Genomic DNA, 20,384 nt, shown 5'->3' with positions numbered 1-20,384 from the left:
AATGCTGTGTTTTAAAAACTAAATGTGTAAAATGAAAAGTCAAACGCACAGAAAAACAAAAACAAAACATGCATATACTGCAGAGACTTTATTTTGGCCAAAATGGGATCTCAAAGCACTATAATTTAGCTTCAAGTTGCGAGCACGCCTATGATGTCTAAAATATTGCCTAGGCAGGCAGCTCACTAGAGTTTGTAATAGAGATATGCTGTTTTGTACCTCTAAATCTGTCTGAGGAATAAAATAGACACTCATACTGGCATCTAAGCAAGTCATAGCTCTGAAATGAAGCTCAGATCTGTGATGCATAGCACGGCATAGAGACACATCCATCAACCAACACATTACGTATTAAAGCCTTCCTCCTTTCTTTCCCGGCAGTGTGGCTCTATTTTCCGTGTACAAGCGAACATAGTCATCACGCTTGAAATTCTGGCACATTCTCTGGCAGCTCATTGGTGAGCCCTCTATGCTCTCTCTAAACACTTCATTACCTGAGGAAATGGCACATCTGCCAGTCTGAGTGAATATAGTAAATAAAAAAAGTTTTCAATTCCGCAAGGAAACACAATGACGTTAACTTGCTGATAAGCTTTATGACTGCCATTATCAAAGCTGTAGGTGCATCTATCACATCCCTTACCTTATATATACATTTGTGCTGGTCACTGAGAACACCTTCATCTTCTGCCTCCTCATCTGCCTCATCAATGTAGACTTTTTCCCCTTTCTTTTCCTGAGCAAACAGTCTGCGGCGGCCGGCCTGCCGCTGGGTCTCTGGCTCTTTGTTGTGATTACGGAAGCCATTGCGGTGGTTGAGTCCGGTGAGCCCATTCTTGGGTTCATAACGGGGAAGAGCCAGAGTCCGCTGGCCGATATCCGAGTGGCCCTCCAGGGGTCCCCGCTTGCGTTCCAGAGCTTTCTTTTCTGCCAGCACCTCCTGCTCCAGTTGCCGGTGCTCCTCGGGGGAGAGCAGGTCATAAGAGAGCAGGTACTGGAGGTAGGCCTCCTGGAGCTTGGCCAGACGGTCCTGTGCTGATTTGGGAATACGAAGCAGGTCGGCCAACCGGCTCCATTTTTTCAGGTCCATCACCTGCTGCATTCCACCCATGTCGTAGACCAGCTCGGAAAAACGAGCCAGATCTACTTCACAGCCACCTGAAGGGGCGACAATGAAAAGATAGAGATGATTGTGAATGTTTAATGCACTGTACATTAGGAAAGCATATTAAGAGTTAATGTATTGTTTCCAAACATAACTCAGCTAAACCACTGCATCTAGGACACACTGCACCATCAGCTGCCAATTGAGTGTTGACAGCTCCAGAATTAAAATTCATTACATTTCACGGCTCATCAATTCTCTAAATATGTTAGCAGAAAAATGGTGTATCATCTTTATTTGTCTTTTGAAAACATAATGACGGGAGAAAGTGAGCTAAGGAACTGAGGGAGTGTGAGCAACAACAAAGATCAATGTCCGAGAGTTTAAAACTCTCGTAGGAATTATTGCAGCATACCGGCGGCATTCTAACAGGCTCAATAAACATTAAACATTCTGAATGGAGCTTGAAACAGCACATGGGATACTGAAGTAAAGCAATGGTGCAGGGCTGCTTCAAAACCTCTTAAAGCTAACTGTGCTCGACAAGTTCTGGAGAAATGGGTGATTGGTTCGACATACGGTTTTACCAACTCCTGACAGACAAGAGACTTGACAACATATCTTAAGAATGGACCATGAGACAGTTCATTGGTCGGTTTACATACAAATTGTCTCTCACCCCTTTATTAACCTAAGAAAGCTGACATGCAATTATATTTATACATTCACAGGGCAATAGAGCTACAGTAATTGCTGCAATAGTAACTAAAGCGCAAAAATGAGAAATGGCGCTCCTGAAGGGCCACTGTTCAAACATATGGAACCCACACCAGTATGAAATTTATCCTGAGACATTATCTTGATTAGATTGTTCAGGTAGGATTGATTAAAGTTGGAGCTGAACTCTACAGTGCATTGACCCCTCCAGAAGCAGAGTTACCTTAGCCCCTATAACAGGGTTCCTCAAATCCAACCCTGGAGGGTGACAGCCCTGCAGAGCTTAACTCCGATGCCAAACAAAAATACCAGAGCAGGCTAAATAAGGTCTTCAGAGTTATTCGAAAATTGCAGGCAGGAAAGTTTGCGCTAAACAGTGGACCTGTAGATTGAAGGAACTCTGCCCTATACCAACAAAAGCAGTTGTAGTTATAAAGTTTTAAGTGGACTTACCTATAAGAGGTGGTTCATCCATTGAGATGCCCTGAGATTTGAGGTGCTTCTTAATGCAGGCCAGTTTCTGAACATTGGGGCCCCAGCGCCGACCCAGCTTGTGGATGCGCTGAACCTGTGTCACAAAACGCATATCGTCATTGAGTTTGCACTCTGGCCTCCAGTCAGGAGGAGGCAACACTCTGCACAGTCCAGATGATTCGGCCCGTTCCCGAACTGAGTCAAGGTACACCAAAGGGTCCTGAAACTCCCTGGAGCTGGGCTTGAAAATGGGCACCTCCCCCAGTGAAGCCCACCCTCCCCTTCTCCTCTCCCTGTCTCTGTCCGGCCTTGGTGGAGGCATGTGTGTGGGCTCTGCTGGTTTGAAGGATTTGCTGGCTGAGGTAGTGGATGTGGTCCGGTTGAGGGCCGGGTTAGTTTGGGCCCACTGCTGTGCTTGTCTGGTGAACATCAGTTTGCCAGCAGAGGCACGTTTGGGCCGCAGACGTGCTGGCTCAGGGGTAGCGGGGTTCTGGGGCATGGGTGGGGAGGCGGGAGCAGCAGGGGGCGACGGAGGAGGGGCAGGACCCATTTTCTGAGTAGGGAAGGCGGCCATTTCAGTGATACTGTGTGCAATAGTGAAGGTATTAGGGGACTTGAACTGACCCAGGGCCTTCTTGCTGCGAGTTTCCAGTGGACTAGTCTGCAGTTTAGCTTTCTTAACCTCAGAAACACACAGCTTAGTCTTAACCTCGTCTCTCTCAGCTCCAGCTCCAAGAATCGTAATGTCATCACTTCTACGTTTAGAGTAACGCAGTCCCTGCCGCACTTGCCGGCCATCTTCTTTCTCTTCCCTGGCACTGTGGCGTCCATTAAGCCTGCCATTAGGCCGGCCCCCGTTAGTCATCTTATGCACCCCGTTCAATAATAGCACCTGTTTGCGGGTTTTTGCATTGATACTTTGGGCTTTTCCTGAGTGAGAGAGCTGGGGCCGGCCACGGCCATTGCTGGTTGGATGATGAGAATGATGGTGGTAGTTGTTGTTGCTGCAAGCACGAAGGCCAGCAGAAGCAGCGTGCTTGTTGTGTTTGAGTTTGGCTTTCTTAACCAGTTCTCGTTTTGCTTTGGTGTAGGTGACGTGGCCCTTGTTCATGGTGGCTGTGTACTTCACAGTTTTTGACTTTTTGGCACCAGCCTTTTGCATGCCGACTGAAGATGCCCGTGTGACTCCATTGACTTTCGAGACCTAAAGTGAACAGAAGATATCATCATGTTACATATAGTGGATCAATGCAACTTACTAAGGATCTGTGAGAATTCTCCAACAGTCCCCTCAATCCTGACAGCAAAAAATAATCTCCTAATGTCTATTTGCAGACTGAGTCAGTCACAGTGCATGTTTTGACTCACACAATAACACCGACCACAACAGACCAACAAAAACCCCAAACAAGAGAAAACAGCAGAGAAGAAAGAGTGAGGCGAAGTGTACTAGATAGAGGGAGAGAAGAGAGAGAGAAATGTTTTATTCAGTGCCAACAGCTGCAAAAAATCCTTAGAAGTAAAGTTTAATCATAAAATCCCATTCAAGTACCAATTCATAGTTGGCTTTATACAGCATAAAGTTCTTCAAATTTGGCTTTAACGCCTCAAATAAAAGGAGCTGTTCTTTCAGCTGATCTGAGGACTCTAATATACCTCACAGCAGAGCAGATTCAGCTTGGGTTACTCCCGGTCTCTCATTGTTTAACAGCCACCGTGGGAATTAGACTATGCCAGGCTAAAAAACATATTCAACCTCGACTTCTCTCTTCACATTGTGTTCTTTGGCTCATTTTTTTCCCTAGCAAGTCAGAAAGGACTTGATTTCTTATGTGTGTGATCTCACAGAGCCAAGAAAAGAAGATGCAGCAGGAGGGTTTAAGTGGGCTAAAACTCCAGGTGAAATAATCATGATGTACTTCCTGACATCAGCAGACTCTCATTGCACGGGAAGGATGAGTCCTGACATTTGGATTCAATTCCTCCAGAAACCTTTAATCAAAACAATGCAATGGAACATGGATGATGTAGCCAGCTATGCAAACTTTTCTTTGCACATTCGTGGTGAATAGTATATACAGTAATAGTACATATGGCATTGCCAATAGCTAGTTATATTTTTACTTGCATTTGGATTTTGACAAGTGTTAGCTGCAGAGAGTTTTTCCACCAAACAAAAGAAAACCGAGAATAGCACAAATAAAAACTGAGCTTTTGTCAAAATGTGAATGATCACACCTGATATAAAGGGGCTGGTTTAATTGTGCTTTTTAGATTTTTTTTTCTGGGAAGCCTCTCGTGATGCATTCATGCTCTGTGAATAGGTCTTCTTTACATGCCACACCCTCTCACATCCCTCCCACTTTATTTCTCGCTCTTTAAAGTCTCCAGATGCATTTAAATAACAGCGTCCAGACTGCGGTAATATCTGGGCCAGAGGTTCGCTGACGGACAGATGAGGAGATTGCTGAGGGTTTTTGAAGTAAGACATCAGCTGTATTGTATTCCTATCAGCTGCAGCCCAACAACAAAGAGAGGCTATTAAAAGATAAGGGGGACTGAAATGTGACCTCCTTCATCAATCGCTTCTCCTTGTCTGCGCTTAAAAGAAAAACGGCAGGAGGGAGAATATAAAAGAAAGCGACAGACTCCAGCCCCAGAGGCAGGCATGATGGATGCTCTCTGCAGGTAGAGTAAGCAAATGTAGCGTGATGTCAGCTGCGGCCACGTCTATGTAGCCCCCCGTCATCGCTCCCACCCCCTTTAGAACACGTCAGTGGTCTACGGCACGCCCCATCCCATCTGCAGGGCTCTGAGAGTGCAGAATGTGATTGTAATGATAATCCCACTCAGCATAATGTGCAGGATGCTGAGTAGAGCTGTGCTGCACAAATCCAATGTCCTCCACTAGAGGGCTCACTGATCCCAGAACACTGCCCGAGGGTGCAGACGAGCCCTGCTGCGCGCTACCAGCTATTATTTAGACTGCCTGAAAATGTGGAATAGAGAGTGGAAACGTGTAGGCAAGAGAACACAGGTCACTGGCCTGTCCCCATGGGCAACCTCTTGAAACCAGGCTGGAGGAAACAAGGAAGGAGGCAAAGAAAGAGAATGATGGAACGGTTAAAAGGCAGCTGACCAAATACGTGTGATTAAATTGGCTTAACAGCCAGTAACAAAAATAAGAGAACACACACAGACAGATGCCAAGCCAGCTCTCTGAAGTGGATTGTGGTCGCATGTGAGCATTAGGGAAGACAGATGACATCATGTGTTGCTATAGGCCAGCTGCAGCATAGCAAAAGATTTAACTGAGAACATCTGCAGAGCTGCAACCCGCACCACACACACACACACACACACACACACACACATGCAGTGTACAGTGTCAATAAAAATGTAGGTTTGCTTCCGTTTTATGTTTTACTGTAAATATTATTTGTTTATTTAAAGTGACAAGGACTGTAACTTGTGATAACAATGCATTAGATCTCTCTTCTTCCCAGATCAAGTTAATCTATGTGAAAGCTCGTAAAATAAATGAAAGGAATAAATTCCAATTCAACAATGAAGTATAAACAATTAGTCAGCTCATGTGCAATGGGTCATGCTCATGTCAGAGCTCTTCAGATCATAAACACCCTTCAGAAAATTCGCTTTTTTAGAGAGAGAGAGAGAGAGAGAGAGAGAGAGAGAGAAAGAGAGAGAGGTCAACAGCTGTCTAATAGATTCTCACAGTATTGTGGATTATGCTGCATCAATCAGCGCTGTTTATTGTTTTAAGTATAGCAGATAAGTGGCAATGTGCTTATGTGTTGTGTGTCTTAATCAAGGGTTTAATGTTGGGTCAGTCATTGCAGTTTAACGGTTAAGGCCCACTTACAGGTGCCACTGCTTCATGCTGATTCATCAGAAAGATTAAAACAGGAGTTCTCAAGCTAAACCCACACTTCTCAATTTGTATATATATATAAAAAAATCTCATCTTTGTATGAGAACATTGAAAAATATATTCTCTTGTATTTCACACAAAGAAGAAAGTCTATACAGGTTTGGAATGGGCTGAGAAATTGAATTTGCATATTTGAGTGAACTATCCCTTTCATCTTTGCCTTTTTTTTTCTTTTTTGAGCTCATCTTTGCCTCTGGATCATGTTACAGTCACATGTTACATGTTATATTTTAAACACATGAAGCTGCATGATTTATTTTTAGATATCTAACTTGTAAAACCCCAAGGCTGACAATCTCAAGATTAGAAAAAAGAAAGAAAGAAAAGAGACCGAGAGGCTGATGTGTTGAGAGGTGATCTGTCTCTCCCTGTTCCCTGAGGTTCATTGTGCACTTAATCAGTTTTGTGGCACTCAAAGACGACAGGCTCATTAGTACCGGAGAAGGTGGTGGTCTGATCGTCTCTAAGCCTCATTGGGATGGATGTTCCCTCCTAACTGGGAGATCCAGTATAATTCTGTGTAATTTGACTTAATGTGGCCAATCACTGCACTCTATGACCCACATTCCCAGGATCCCTGCTCATACTGACACAGAGATGGACGTGAAGGCTTGTACCTGCTTGCGGAGTTCCTCTGCGGCTCGTCTGTAGTTGTGGCCGTTGGTGTTTTGGCTCTTGGCCGTGGCCGCAGTGTGCTTGTGGGACATCTCATCAGACGCATCACATCCCTCGCTGTGGTCTCTTCCCGCAGATGACTCTCTGCCTCTGGATCTGGGAGAGAGCTCTTTGTCCTTGTGTACCTTATGGCCATTCAACACTGTAGAAAAAGAACAAAGAAAAAAAACAGGGTTTTTAAATTAAACCAAATTTTATTTTCTAATTGCACAGATAAACCAAAATATTGTATTGCATTTTCTTGTCAATTAAATTTTTCATTCAATTCTTGCATCCTATATAGCACGTTTCAAATAATTTTATTTTTTATAATCCTATTTGCAGTTGATTTTTAGTGTGGAAACAGCGTGTTTTGGTATGAGATTGTGCACGACTCACTGCTCTATGCAAGAGGACTGGTTTATATCTGTTATTGGATGCAGTGTCAAACCGATTTTGAAAGGACTGCTGTTCTGCCTTACTTCATACTTATGTACTATACTGATGCCAAGGTATGGAGTGAGTTTTGGTTCTTTATTACATGCGAGAAAATAAAAGATCTGAGAGAAAAAAAAAAGTTTGAGAGAAAAAGTTATCACACTGATAGCAAAAAAACATTTCATGAGAGAAAAAAGAATATTTGAGAGAAAAAGTTTTCATGCCAATAGCAAAAAATAATAATATTTGAGACTAAAAAAAGTTTTGAGAGAAAGTATTTTCTCATAGAACATAAAAAAAATATACATTTGAAATTTTTAAAATTATTTCTGAGAAAAAAAATCTCTCTCAAAATACTTTGAAAAAAACTCTCAAATATATATGTTTTGCTATCAGTGTGAAAATATTTTCTCTAAAAAAAAAAGTGTTTCTCTCGAAACGCTTTTCTTTGCTCTTGATGCAATTTCTTGCTCTCGTGTCAGGATTTTGCTTTCACTGTGAGAATTGTGTCATGGGCGGGGCCACGTTCCTATTGGCCAGCCGGGTGAGCATCGTCTTGTCTTGGGAGTCGAACTGAATCATTACACCACTGTTCGGTTCACCTGCATAGATGCCGCCTCTGCCTTATGGATAGTTAAGTTGAGCACAGACACTCCAATGTTTGGGTAAGATGATGACACACAGCTGGCTGAGCAAGTTCAGTATCACTGAAGATTAAACATTAAAAAATAGCACTCATATTCATGAATGAACGTGTATTATATTATTTGCTTGCTAATCGCTAGTAAAGCTAACCAGCCATCATGCTAGGTAAACTTGCAAACTCACCTGGTTTATACTATGTTTAAATCAATTGCCAAATTAATGTTTTGATTTAGATAGTTTCACGCCTTATTTAGTGAGTAGTGAGCTAGTTTCTACCTTTGCACTTGCTAGCCTCAAAGCACCTGAAGAGTAACTGCTTGTTCATACAACCTCCCGTACAACTTTCAACTAACGTTAGTATGCATGGAAGGTGGCAACCCTACAACTAGCTAACGTTAGACAGTGATTGACATACCGTTTGAAAGATTTAAAAGAAAAAATAATTACCATGACAGTACAGGCACAAACATATTTGTGGGTTGCTAATGTAAGAGTTAGTCCTAGACCTGCAATTTACCTTGTCAGCTCTAGACCTCAGCTAGATGGTAAAAAATATTTAGAATAAGCCCCGTGTAGCTGAGTTTGCGAGCTATACATGCAGTGTAGCTAAACATGTGCAACAACCATACAAAGACTATTTTAAACAAAACTAGGTGGGACACTTTCAAACGGTATATCAATCACTGCTCACTACTCACTAAATAAGGCGTGAAACTATCTAAATCAAAACATTAATTTGGCATTTGATTTAAACATAGTATAAACCAGGTGAGTTTGCAAGTTTACCTAGCATGATGGCTGGTTAGCTTTACTAGCAATTAGCAAGCACATAATATAATACACATTCATTCATGAAAATTAGTGCTATTTTTTAATGTTTAATCTTCAGTGATACTGAACTTGCTCAGCCAGCTGTGTGTCATCATCTTATCCAAACATTGGAGTGTCATATGTCCGTGCTCAACTTAACTATCCATAAGGCAGAGACGGCCTCTATGCAGGTGAACCGAACAATGGTGTTATGAATCAGTTCGACTCCCAAGACAAGACGATGCTCACCCGGCTGGCCAATAGGAACGTGGCCCCGCCCATGACACAATTCTCACAGTGAAAGCAAAATCCTGACACGAGAGCAAGAAATTGCACCAAGAGCAAAGAAAAGCGTTTCGAGAGAAACACTTTTTTTTTTTTGAGAAAATATTTTCACACTGATAGCAAAAAATATATATTTGAGAGTTTTTTTCAAAGTATTTTGAGAGAGATTTTTTTTCTCAGAAATAATTTTTAAAATTTCAAATGTATATTTTTTATGTTCTATGAGAAAATACTTTCTCTCAAAACTTTTTTTAGTCTCAAATATTATTATTTTTTGCTATTGGCATGAAAACTTTTTCTCTCAAATATTCTTTTTTCTCTCATGAAATGTTTTTTTGCTATCAGTGTGATAACTTTTTCTCTCAAACTTTTTTTTTTCTCTCAGATCTTTTATTTTCTCGCATGTAATAAAGACACATTTCTAACTCCATACCAAGGTACTGATTTTGTACTTAAAAGCACGCAAATTGGCATTGCCTTTGGATCAAGTTGCTTCAGTCCACTAGTCTTAATGTATATAATGATAAACATGACAACATGAGTCAATGATAAACAAAATATCATATGAGAGAGTTGCTGTGTTTATAATATGCTTACTAATTCTGCACTATATAGTATTTATATTGTGCAGAGTATTTAAGTTTTCTGCTAGTTTTGCACACTGTATGCATGTACAGGTACTACAGTGTCCCGTGATGCACTCAAACTGACATTCTATTTCTAGTGTGAAGGATGAACCAGATGGATGGCTATAATATGGGTTTGATAAAGCTAAATAACCATTCAGCACGTCACATGATGCCATGTGACAACAAAGTTGCATGTTACTGTTGTACACATTTATCATGAGTGCAATGCCAAAAAATGCTCGGTCTACAGCTGCAACAGAAACAAAACCATTGAGCTCTGACAAACATGTGAGTGACAGAAAATGCCAAATGCATAAACTATTAGAGAAATTAATTCCACTGCAAAAAAAAAAAAAAAAATGCATAGACAAAAAAAAAAAAAAAAAAACAACAACAAAAAAGACAACTGTCAGCACTTTTGCACTTAAAAGTCCTGAGCAAGTTAAAATCAAGTGCAGACTAAACTATTTACATTTATCAAAGCAAAACGCAACTTAAAAAAACAAACAAAAAAAAACTTAAAACACAAAACAAAAGTTCAAAAGCCAAACCAAACTCAAAACAAAAACCAAACTCGCTCCCTTTCATCTGTGAGTGTGTTTTGCTTTAGCTTTTAAGGCATAAGTACATGTACTTTCTCTACAGATAATGCAAAAAAATTTAAATAAAATAACGTTCTGCGTTTTTTGAACAGGGTAGTCTCTCTGTTATCAGGCCCTCTGGACAGCTCTAATTTATCACATATAATCAAACTGCTCTCTGTAGTTATGACTTCTAACTTTAATTTTACAGTGTTTAAATATCAACAGGCAGCAGAGCGTGTCAGCGAGGGAGAAACGGATGGGCTTTCGCACTGTAAGGCTTGTGCTTGGAACTGCTACCGACAGCTGAACTCAATAAAAGGTGTTTAATTTAGAAATGTAAACGCGCCTCTGGGTTACTGAGGTTCAGCAAATGAAAGCAGAGCACTGTGGTTTCTCCCACTCTGAGACACACACGCACAGACAGAGAGAGACTGGGGCATTGCCTGTGCTCCATATTGAAGTGTCTCATCTGACATGGGCCAGTTCAGACAACGGGCTGTGTCCAGGCACCAGATAGGTTAAGGATAGACAGCATGAGAGACAGAGGGAGAGACCGATGTGGGCTGGGGCTTTTGCTTGATGTTCTGATTGCTGCTAAAGACACTTTAACACACTCAATTTGACAGGCGCTTGGCTTTCAATTATCCGCTGACAGACTATTTTTGTTTGATAACATGTTTCATTAACACACGCTCCCACAATCCCTTGCTGCCCCTCTTTAAACTCACACAGCATCTATTGAGAGTATCAACGAAGTGCTCAAACTGTCTCAAAAGGCTGTCTCTCCTTCATTTGTTGTGGGGGTGTGTGAGTGTGTGTAGCGTACAGCGATGTGTTGCCTACCGTTACTCGGCACAGCTGTGAGCTGAATGCATAAACACCTTGTTACCGCCTCCCCTACTAAAGTGATAATTGGAGTGGAAAGATGGAAGCGTCATGTCCCACTCCAACACAACATTCCCATCTCCACACAGGAAGCAGCAAGTCTCTCTCTCTCTTCATATGTACAGCTTGCACAAGACATTTACACTCCTGTTCAAAAGTTTGGGGTCGGTATGATTTAAAAAAAAAACTGTTTTTATGTTTTTGAATCTTGTATACTCACAAAGACTGTATTAGAAAGAAAGTGAATATTTTGTGTAATTATGTTAAATATTATTGCAATTTCAAAAGAACAGTTTTCTATTCTAATATATTTTAAAAATGTAATTTATTCTTGTGATGCAAAGCTGAATTTACAGCATCATTACCCCTGTCCTCACGGTCAGTAGATCCTTCAGAAATTATTCTAATATGCTGACATGATGCTTAAGAAACATTTATTATCATTATCAATGTTGAAAAGTGAGTGCTGCTTAATATTTTGTGGAAATTGAGATACATTTGGTTTTTCTAGGTACTTTGATGAAGAGAAAGTCCAAAGAACATCATTTATTTCAAGAAGCTACCTTTTATGAATGTATTAACTGTCAAATTATCTATCAATTTATTGCATGCTTGCTGAATGAAAAATGTAATTTCTATTAAAAAATAAAGAACTTTTAACAGTGGTGTATATTGACTAGGTCAATATATGAGCTGGACAAATGAATTGACTTTTATTTGGTATTTTAAGATTATAGGCCATTTTGAGCAATTTGAGTCAGAATTTTTTCCCCTCTTTATTCTTACCGAATCCGTTTAGCTTGCCAGACGGTTTACCCTTCTTGGGAGTAGACTGACATGACGTAGATGCAACACTGGGTGGTTTCTCTTCCTCAGTTTCATCTTCATCATCCAGATCCTCCTCATCCTGAGAGCAGCCAAAGAAGGCCATGTTACTGGGTAAAGCCGGTGAGTCTGAGAGAGGGGAGAGAGAGACAGAAAGTGTTGAAGGAAGCCAGAGACCCAGTGCATTTACCAAGCAGTGGCCAAAGAAAATGGGATAAACCGGCACTACGCTGTAATCTCAGCTTCTATTGCAACCGTAATCCTCTCAAAATCAGATGCTATAAGAATCCTAAATACACTACACTCCTCTGTTTGGAGATTTGGAGCCACGAGTGAATGTGTCTAACTGATGTTTCTCATCAAGAGAAACTATGTTTTAAAACACACCAGCTGATAACCAGCAGCATACTGCGAGATTACAGCCCCATGTGAGGAAGACCATAATAAACCACTGCTCCTGGATTAGACAAAGCTTGAAAGCTTAAACGTTTGGCGCAATACACAAACAAACAAATAACAATAATGGGATGAAACAAAACCAAAATACGAAACCAAAAAAAAAAAAAACACATCAAAAATCAACTAAACAAACAAAATCAAAACACCACACTAAATCAAACTAAAACAAACAAAAACAAATCAGTCAATCAATCAGTCGATCTGTATTATTATTTATTTCAATCTCTCTCTCTCTCTCTAAACACAATTTTAATTCATTTAAATTAATTTAATTAATGATATAATTATTACTGATGTATTAACCAATGTGTTTAAATCTAGAGCTTAAACCTGCACTACTGCACGTCTGCGATTCGTCCGCACCACACCGGGCAACAATTATCATTATCTAGTGCTGTTCTCCGCCAGCCTCATGAATGAAACATGAGTGCGAATGTGCTCTCATTAGCTCTCTATTAACACGAATCTGCAGCCGGCGCTGCAGCGGTGGTGATGTCACTGCATACATGCAGCATTTGACATGCCACATTAATGCTTATGGACTGTGTGACAACATTTATAATAGCAATGGAGACAGGCTGACTGAAAATAACAACAATCATAATAAGGTTTCATTTGTTCAACTGCATTAATTAACATTAACTTACAGTATAAAATACTTCTTAAGCATTTATTAATTTCAGTTAATGTGAATTTCAACAGTCACTAATCAAGACCTGTATCTGTTAATATTATTTCATGGACCTGTACTAACATGAATCAACAATGATCAGTTGTATTTTTATTAACTAACATAAATGAAGACATTAATAATTCAATACCGTAACAAATGCATTAGTCATTGTTCATTAATATTAGTTAATACATTAACTAACATTAACTAATGGGAGTTTTACCACTAAAACGAAAAAAGTTGTATAGAAATATTAAAATAAAAATAATAAAAATGTTAATAAAATGCAAATAGAAATACTCAAATGAAAAAAAAAAAAAAAAAAAAAAAAAAACTAATCCAGAAAATTATACTTATACAGAGCATAACATCATAGCATCATAATTACTACATAAAACAACACTAAAATAATGCCTTTACCTTAAAATAAATAAATAAATAAATAAAACAAAACCTTAGATGTATTTGGGATAAAAATGAATCAATGTAATATTGTTAATGTTACTGCACCCATTATATAAAAATCAACCATATATTAGCCTATATTGGGATTTTTACTGGTAGAAAACTGATAAAATGTTGAGGTAAAATATATAAACAATCTGAAATATCTACTCTGATACCCTCATATTCACTTTATACTCCGAGGATTATCAGTCACATAATGCGATGTCATTTGTGAGTTCACTGATAAAAACACGGCTAATGTTAATTCAATTTGCTAACATTTAAAACAGGATTACAGATCCGAAACAAAGCCACTTTTGATGGTTACTCCATATGGCACCAGACAAATAAATAGTCTTAACCAAATTCAGTCACAAACAAACGAACCAGGCACCTCAAGTTATTAAGAAAATGGCTGCTATTATCATTGCCTCACATTACTCTCCTACTGTGGGAGAAAAAGTTCAAAAGCCAATAGCTCACAGACCTGAAGGTCATCCAGGGTCATGAAATGGGGTGGGAAACCGCTGGGGTTTCCCCATTTACCCCCTACATTACGATGTTACTAGTGACTCTATAATCGGCTTCATACTCCCCCCGAATGAGTCTCTGGTTCAGGCTCTCCCCACCATGAGGTTTACTAAATGCCCCAGGGAATGCTGGGTAGGGTGTAGCCCAACTAGAGCTCACGGTCACTGGCGTCAGGGTGCACAAACTAGATTTTTGATTGCAATCATGAGTTGTCTGTCATGCCTTCTTCCCTCAAAGAAGGGAAGAAATCTAAATCTGTTATCTCCCACAGAGAAAGAAAAAAAACAACAACAGACCGTTCCCAATCCCCAATTATGTGTGCTCCCATATTCACAGGCTGACACAGATCATAATTAAAGATGAAGGCATCCATTACAATTGTCATTTTTAATTCAAGCACAGACATAATTAAAACTGAAGTGTTCTACTCCAGATGCTCTTCTTTTGTCCCGTTTTATAAAGCCAAAGAGATTTAAATTAAATCTCAAGGAGAGCCAATCAAAATCTGGCTGAGTAGCAGCTCTTGCTCTGATTGGACGGCTGGTTGCCGTGCGGAATGTTTTGATCAGACACATGGTTAGAGGAAGTGAGAAAGGATCCTCAAAGAGATAGTTCACCCACAAATAAAAATTCTGACATTTACTCAACCTCATGTCGTTCCAAACCAGAATGACTTTCTTTCTTCCATGGAACACGGAACAAAAGAGTTTTTTTTTTTTTTTTACTTTCCAGTTCTTTTTCATAGAGTACAAATAACCATACCCTTGTGAGAAAGAAGTGTGCTTAACTGTAATGTTTACTTGTGACTTACTTAAATGCATTAATAAATAAATACAATTGAGCACAATTAAGCACAAATGTAAAAGTGTACTGTCCAAAAAAAAAAAAAAAAAGTTTTTATCTACTTTACATTTTAAATAATTGTTTTAATATTGTTTTTAAGCTTTAAAGAAGTGTACTTAAACGGATGTGTTGACTAACACACTAAAACATGTGAATTACTTGATCATTAATTGAAACTGTAAGCTGTTCAATATTACTTTCAAAATAATACATTTTATTTACACTTAACCTCATCACCACAAATGTGTAATTACAGAAAATTACACATTAGAACCAGATTACATTTAGTTTACCATAAATAGTTGCTAGTATATTCAGCAATACATTTACACTAACCATATTTCAAAGACAACAGAGTTATGAAAAAAAATTGCATTTAATATGAAATTAAGTGTCTGTACACATTACATTCATTTCACACATAAGTATAATCTTTTGAAGTATATTATTTCTGTTTATAAATAATCTTAAAAAAAAGTATCCCACATGATTTTTTATGTGTTAATTCCAAATCATACCAAACCTTTACATAATAATTTAATTATTAATAATTTAATTATGACTGGTACTACTGAATATCCCCTTTATGTGATGGCATATGGCAGTGTGTAGTGCACTAGAGTGTGGCGAGGGTGGAGAATAAGAGGGGACATTAAAAACATTGTCTCTGGGCTGCGGCGGCAGCAAAAATTTGAGGGGATTATGGATTATATCGCCTCTAATTTACATTTCTGAATGTCTGCAAATCCATTAACCCAGTTTGCCCTATGCTTGAGGAGTCGCCGGGAGAATTTAATCAGCCCGCTGCCCCACTGCCAAGCCGCACACGTCAGCGCACTTAATTGAATTGAAATCAGCTATCTTTGTTCTTTCATAGCACAGCGCCAGTACTACAGCTTCACGCCGGCACACTTGGCTGTGGTTTGAATGTGGCTGATGTTGGCTTGAGAGACGTAAATAAGGACTTTAGGACAGTCAACGATATCCAAGAGATGCAGGAATTGAACTAAATACTCATGAGGACATTCAAAGGGCAATAAAATTTCAGTTACAGCTGCCGGTTATGTAACACGGGCAATAGAGTACGTCATTCATTTACCCATATCTCCTTACCTACTCGAGTTCACATCACGAGGAGTCAGGGTTTCAGCATGTTTGAGGAAACAATTGAATAATAGTTTTTAATGATAATAAAAATAAATCATTTAAACATTTAGCAAGGAAACGTGGAAAAATTTAGTTTTATTAGATGTTTTAGCAACAGACTTATTTGGTAAATAAATAATTTTATATATATTTGATAGAATATAATATTATATATGTGTGTGTGTGTGTGTGTGTGTGTGTGTGTCAGAATATAAATCCATATTAATTTAACAGCAATATTTACCTACACACTAAAACATGTTTATGTCATTGCACAGTACGAGGTTACATAGGGATTTCTGCAAACAGTTTTCACACAAGCAAATCACTGGAACAGTTCATTGAAATGTAGAATACGAAAAGAAAAACTGATTCTCAGAAATGACTTTCCAGCTCTCTCTGTGGAGGAGAATTACAATAAGAAATGCCTTCTATCATCAAGACCTCCAAAATAATGTTTAAGACCATTAAGACTACTAATGTTAAGATTTGATATACTGTTAAATACACTGAGGACTTACAGGCCATAGAGAAAACTTAAATCTTTATGTCTGTGTAGTAGATTTCACTCAGACTGCTCAAATACAAGTACAGTACATACACATATAGGAAACTGCTTTGTCCATGCAACGTTCGTCAGAGTATAATTCCTAAATTGTGTCTGCAGCGCATTACTTTAATTCTAATGACTTTATATCTCAAAAGGCAGAATCCAAGGGATTGTTTTTTTTTTTTTTAGACAGAAAAACGTTTCTTTTGAGAAAACTGTCAGCGATTTCACAACGTCACATTAATCACACCGTGCACTCTTCTCTACTCGCACATGGCGGTCCGGTTAAAGACTTTCTCTGTGTCAGATAAGAGCTGCGTTTCGCTGGCAGTCAGCCATAACTGAGCTATTGTAAGACTGCCCATTTGACCCTGGCTATATTTACCCAGAATCCATTGATCTGTATTTACCCATCTTCTCTATCTCCACCCCTGTGAAAGATCAACACTGTCTGTTCACGACCGGCTCCCTGATGGCTCGAACAGACATGACAAAGTAAAGAGCCCTCTGGTAGATACTGAATGACTGGGATACTTTGAAGGATAAACCGACACATGGTGTGATGACAACTCTCTACTTGTTATAACACCATTGTACTGTAATGCCATTTGGACAACATTACGCTCCATACACACTAATATACACACCGGCCTCAGCAGGGGAGTATCATTTATAAATCATACCACTAGGAGGCCAGTGCATGTTTAGTGAGGTGTGGCCCATCATCTAATTGCCGTTGTGGATAAGAGTCACTGAGAGTTGAGGCTGATACGTAACACCCTAAAAACGTGGCTTTGGCCTCTCCCTGACCTCACACACCTGGCCAAGTTAAGTTACAGCCAAGTCCGAGAATACCTGAGCTGACCCGTTTGCGTACATATGGGGCATAACGCATCTGATACAGCTTGCTAATGTTTCATACGGCACTATTACTTACATAATCACCTGATAAAGTGAGTAAAAGATTACTTTTATGGAATGCAAAGGCCATAAATTTTGGCCTATGAACATCTTGTTTTTGGAAAGCATATTAAAGGATATTTCTGGGCTGCTATTCTGAAACCCCAGAGATGAAGGAAAGTTTATACTGAAATGAGGCAGTCTAAACCATCTCCCGCAAGGTTTAAGTATTATGTTGTAAAAAATCCGGCCAACAAATAAATTCAAGGTCCAGCAAGCTTTCGTTTGCAGGTTTTTGAACGGTACAAACGGAACATTCTGCTTCCACTTTTCCTACCTTTTACACATCTCAGGACATGCATGACATGGGAAAGAAACTTTTATTTTTTTTAAATTAAAAAACGGCAGACTACACTTCTGATTCTAGTAAATGAATTTAAAGAGTCAAATAAACACTAATGTTCAATGAAAATGCTCTAACATGAAGTCTACAGACAGCTGAGAGTAGACAATGAAAATCCATTGACATTTTTGCCATTTCTTCTATGATTTAAGAGAACGCAGAGAATGGATTAAAATGGGTTAAACGTCTAAAACCAAAATCGAATTGAGAACATTAAATATTTTATAAATTAATTTAAAGGGATAGGATAATAGGGTTAATAATGTAAATAAGTTTCTTGCACAGGCTAATTACTTTGCTTCATAAGACCTCAATATCGTTAGGAGCAACTGGTATTCATTTTGTGTTTCCTAATATGCATTTTATAAGCGATGATATAAGATATGTGTGTGTGTGTTAATTAACAGCAAATTTTCAATTTTGGCTAAATCATCTCTTTAAATGATATGCTTTCTGTCGACCCAGATTCAGCATGAATTGGCAGTGAGGCTCCATGAAAACTTTAGTTTTACCTGTTCTGTGGTTAAATATTTGAGCTTCACTCTATAGAAACACTGTGTACTGACCTTGAAAGTAGGAGGTACTCATAAATCCCCTGTGAAAGGCAAAGCCTGGTTCACGAGAGGTGGGTGTGTTTGTTGAAGTGTGTGTCCGTGACACTTCAGGCTGATAACACCTCCATTTTTCAACATGAAATGGCTGGTGTGATACCTCCTAACTTTAAAAGTCAATAATTGTGCAGCAAGTGCACTGGAGTTCAGGTGCCATGAAGGCCACATCCACCTCTGCCATGACATTAGACAACGGTGCTACGGTTCAGATCGTTTACCTGGACACCAGGTGAGCAAGGAATGTGTCAGGCGAAGGCTGTATGAAAGGCAGTGGTGGTAAGTAACGAAGTAAAAATACTTTACTACTTTACTTAAGTTTTTTTTGGGGGATCTGTACTTTACTTGAGTATGTTTTATTTGCCTCTACTTTCACTTTTACTCCACTACTTTATTAAAGACAAAGTTTACTTTTTACTCCGATACATTTCCCCATGCCCGCTTCAAGTATTTATTACAATGATTTTACAAACCAATGAAAAATTTGGTTTTCTTTTGAAAAAAAGAACGCGTGACTTCGCGAGTTCTTTGCCAACATATGCTCAGGCAGCAGTTAGTTCGAGGTGGAAGATGACCGCTAAAATAGGTGATAGTGCAATGATCCCGAGATTCCCAAAAGGAATCACCCATGGCCATATCTCAAGGATATGTTTGAATTCACTGAAGTCTAGGGAGATTCTTCTTGGCTGAAATGTCTTCTTTGCCTGCCACGGGCGAATTAAATTTCAGTAGGGCTGTGCAAAAAATTGAATGCGATTTTCATGCTCATCTCATCAGTAAAGATGATCCTGTAATTAGAAGTATATCTCCAGCATGTGCATTCAGATCAGGGTTGCCAGGTTTTCACAACAAATCCTGACCAGTTGCTTCTCAAAACTAGTCCAAAACTAGCACAAACGCGTTTCCAGGATAAAAAAATTGCTTCCCGGGGTTAAAATATACGTTTAGTGGGAGGGTTGCCTTGGTAAAATTTACATTTTAGTCGATATAATAATATCAAGTTATTAGGATTGGGGTTTCTTTGATCAGGGGACATGAAAAACAACCACGGATGTGGCAACACTGGTTCAGGTGGAGCGGCAGTTACTACACAGAGCCGTAGTCCAACGACAACTAACACAAAATCGCTTTCAAAATCGAGAAAAAGAAAATTTGTTTTTGTGTAGATTGTCAGTGAATTACTTCTGGCTCTGTGTAGTAGTATATGCCAACCAGTGTTGCCAAGTCTATGGTTGTTTTTCATGTCCGCAGGTCGAAGGGACAATACGAATAACGTGATATTTAGCCCCTGACATGCGAATGACAGAATTTTTATTTTTGGGAAAACTAACTCTTTAAAGAGGTGGTTTTTCCTCATTGATATTCTGAAACAGTCGTACCTTGTATCTTGCACATCTTCTGTTTGATGCAGCTATGATGTTATGGAACATGTCTATTGAAAGTTCAATCCCTATACTGCGATAAGGTTCTTCATTGTCTCTTTTGATTGTAAATCTAACAAATTCTTAAGTATCTAATCTCATCATTTGTTCAAATAAAACACTGCACATCACTCCCAAAACAACTGATCTGCTTAATTATTTGTTTTTTATGGTTAATTTGAATATTTACCTTTTACTTCAGGTACTTAAGTATATTTTAAATCGGATACTTTTGTACTTTTACTCAAGTGATGTTTGAATGGAGGACTTTCTACTTTTACTGGAGTCATTTTTTATGCAATGCAATGCAATGCTGAGACGTCTGATTTAATTAATTTCCCCAACCTTAATTATGACTATGACAAGATGTTCAGAGCCAAGTAAATCTAATACTGGCAAA

At 39.0% G+C, this 20,384-nt stretch overlaps 1 protein-coding gene across 1 annotated transcript in view; it reads right to left on the bottom strand.

Annotated features, from left to right (window-relative positions):
- The window catches only part of LOC127935412 (protein Jumonji), a 104,164-nt gene that overhangs the window by 6,557 nt on the left and 77,223 nt on the right, over positions 1 to 20,384 (bottom strand). The window contains exons 5-8 of the mRNA XM_052533244.1: positions 11,965 to 12,132; positions 6,866 to 7,065; positions 2,276 to 3,500; positions 644 to 1,158 (exon numbers count right to left, since the gene is read on the bottom strand). Of these exons, the coding sequence (XP_052389204.1) occupies positions 644 to 1,158; positions 2,276 to 3,500; positions 6,866 to 7,065; positions 11,965 to 12,132 (2,108 nt within the window). The remainder of the gene's footprint in view (positions 1 to 643; positions 1,159 to 2,275; positions 3,501 to 6,865; positions 7,066 to 11,964; positions 12,133 to 20,384) is intronic.

This window comes from Carassius gibelio, chromosome A19 (genome assembly GCF_023724105.1).
Source record: "Carassius gibelio isolate Cgi1373 ecotype wild population from Czech Republic chromosome A19, carGib1.2-hapl.c, whole genome shotgun sequence".
NCBI lineage: Eukaryota > Metazoa > Chordata > Actinopteri > Cypriniformes > Cyprinidae > Carassius > Carassius gibelio.
The sequence above is the reverse complement of the archived record's forward strand: the minus strand, read 5'-3'. Positions and strand labels throughout refer to the sequence as shown.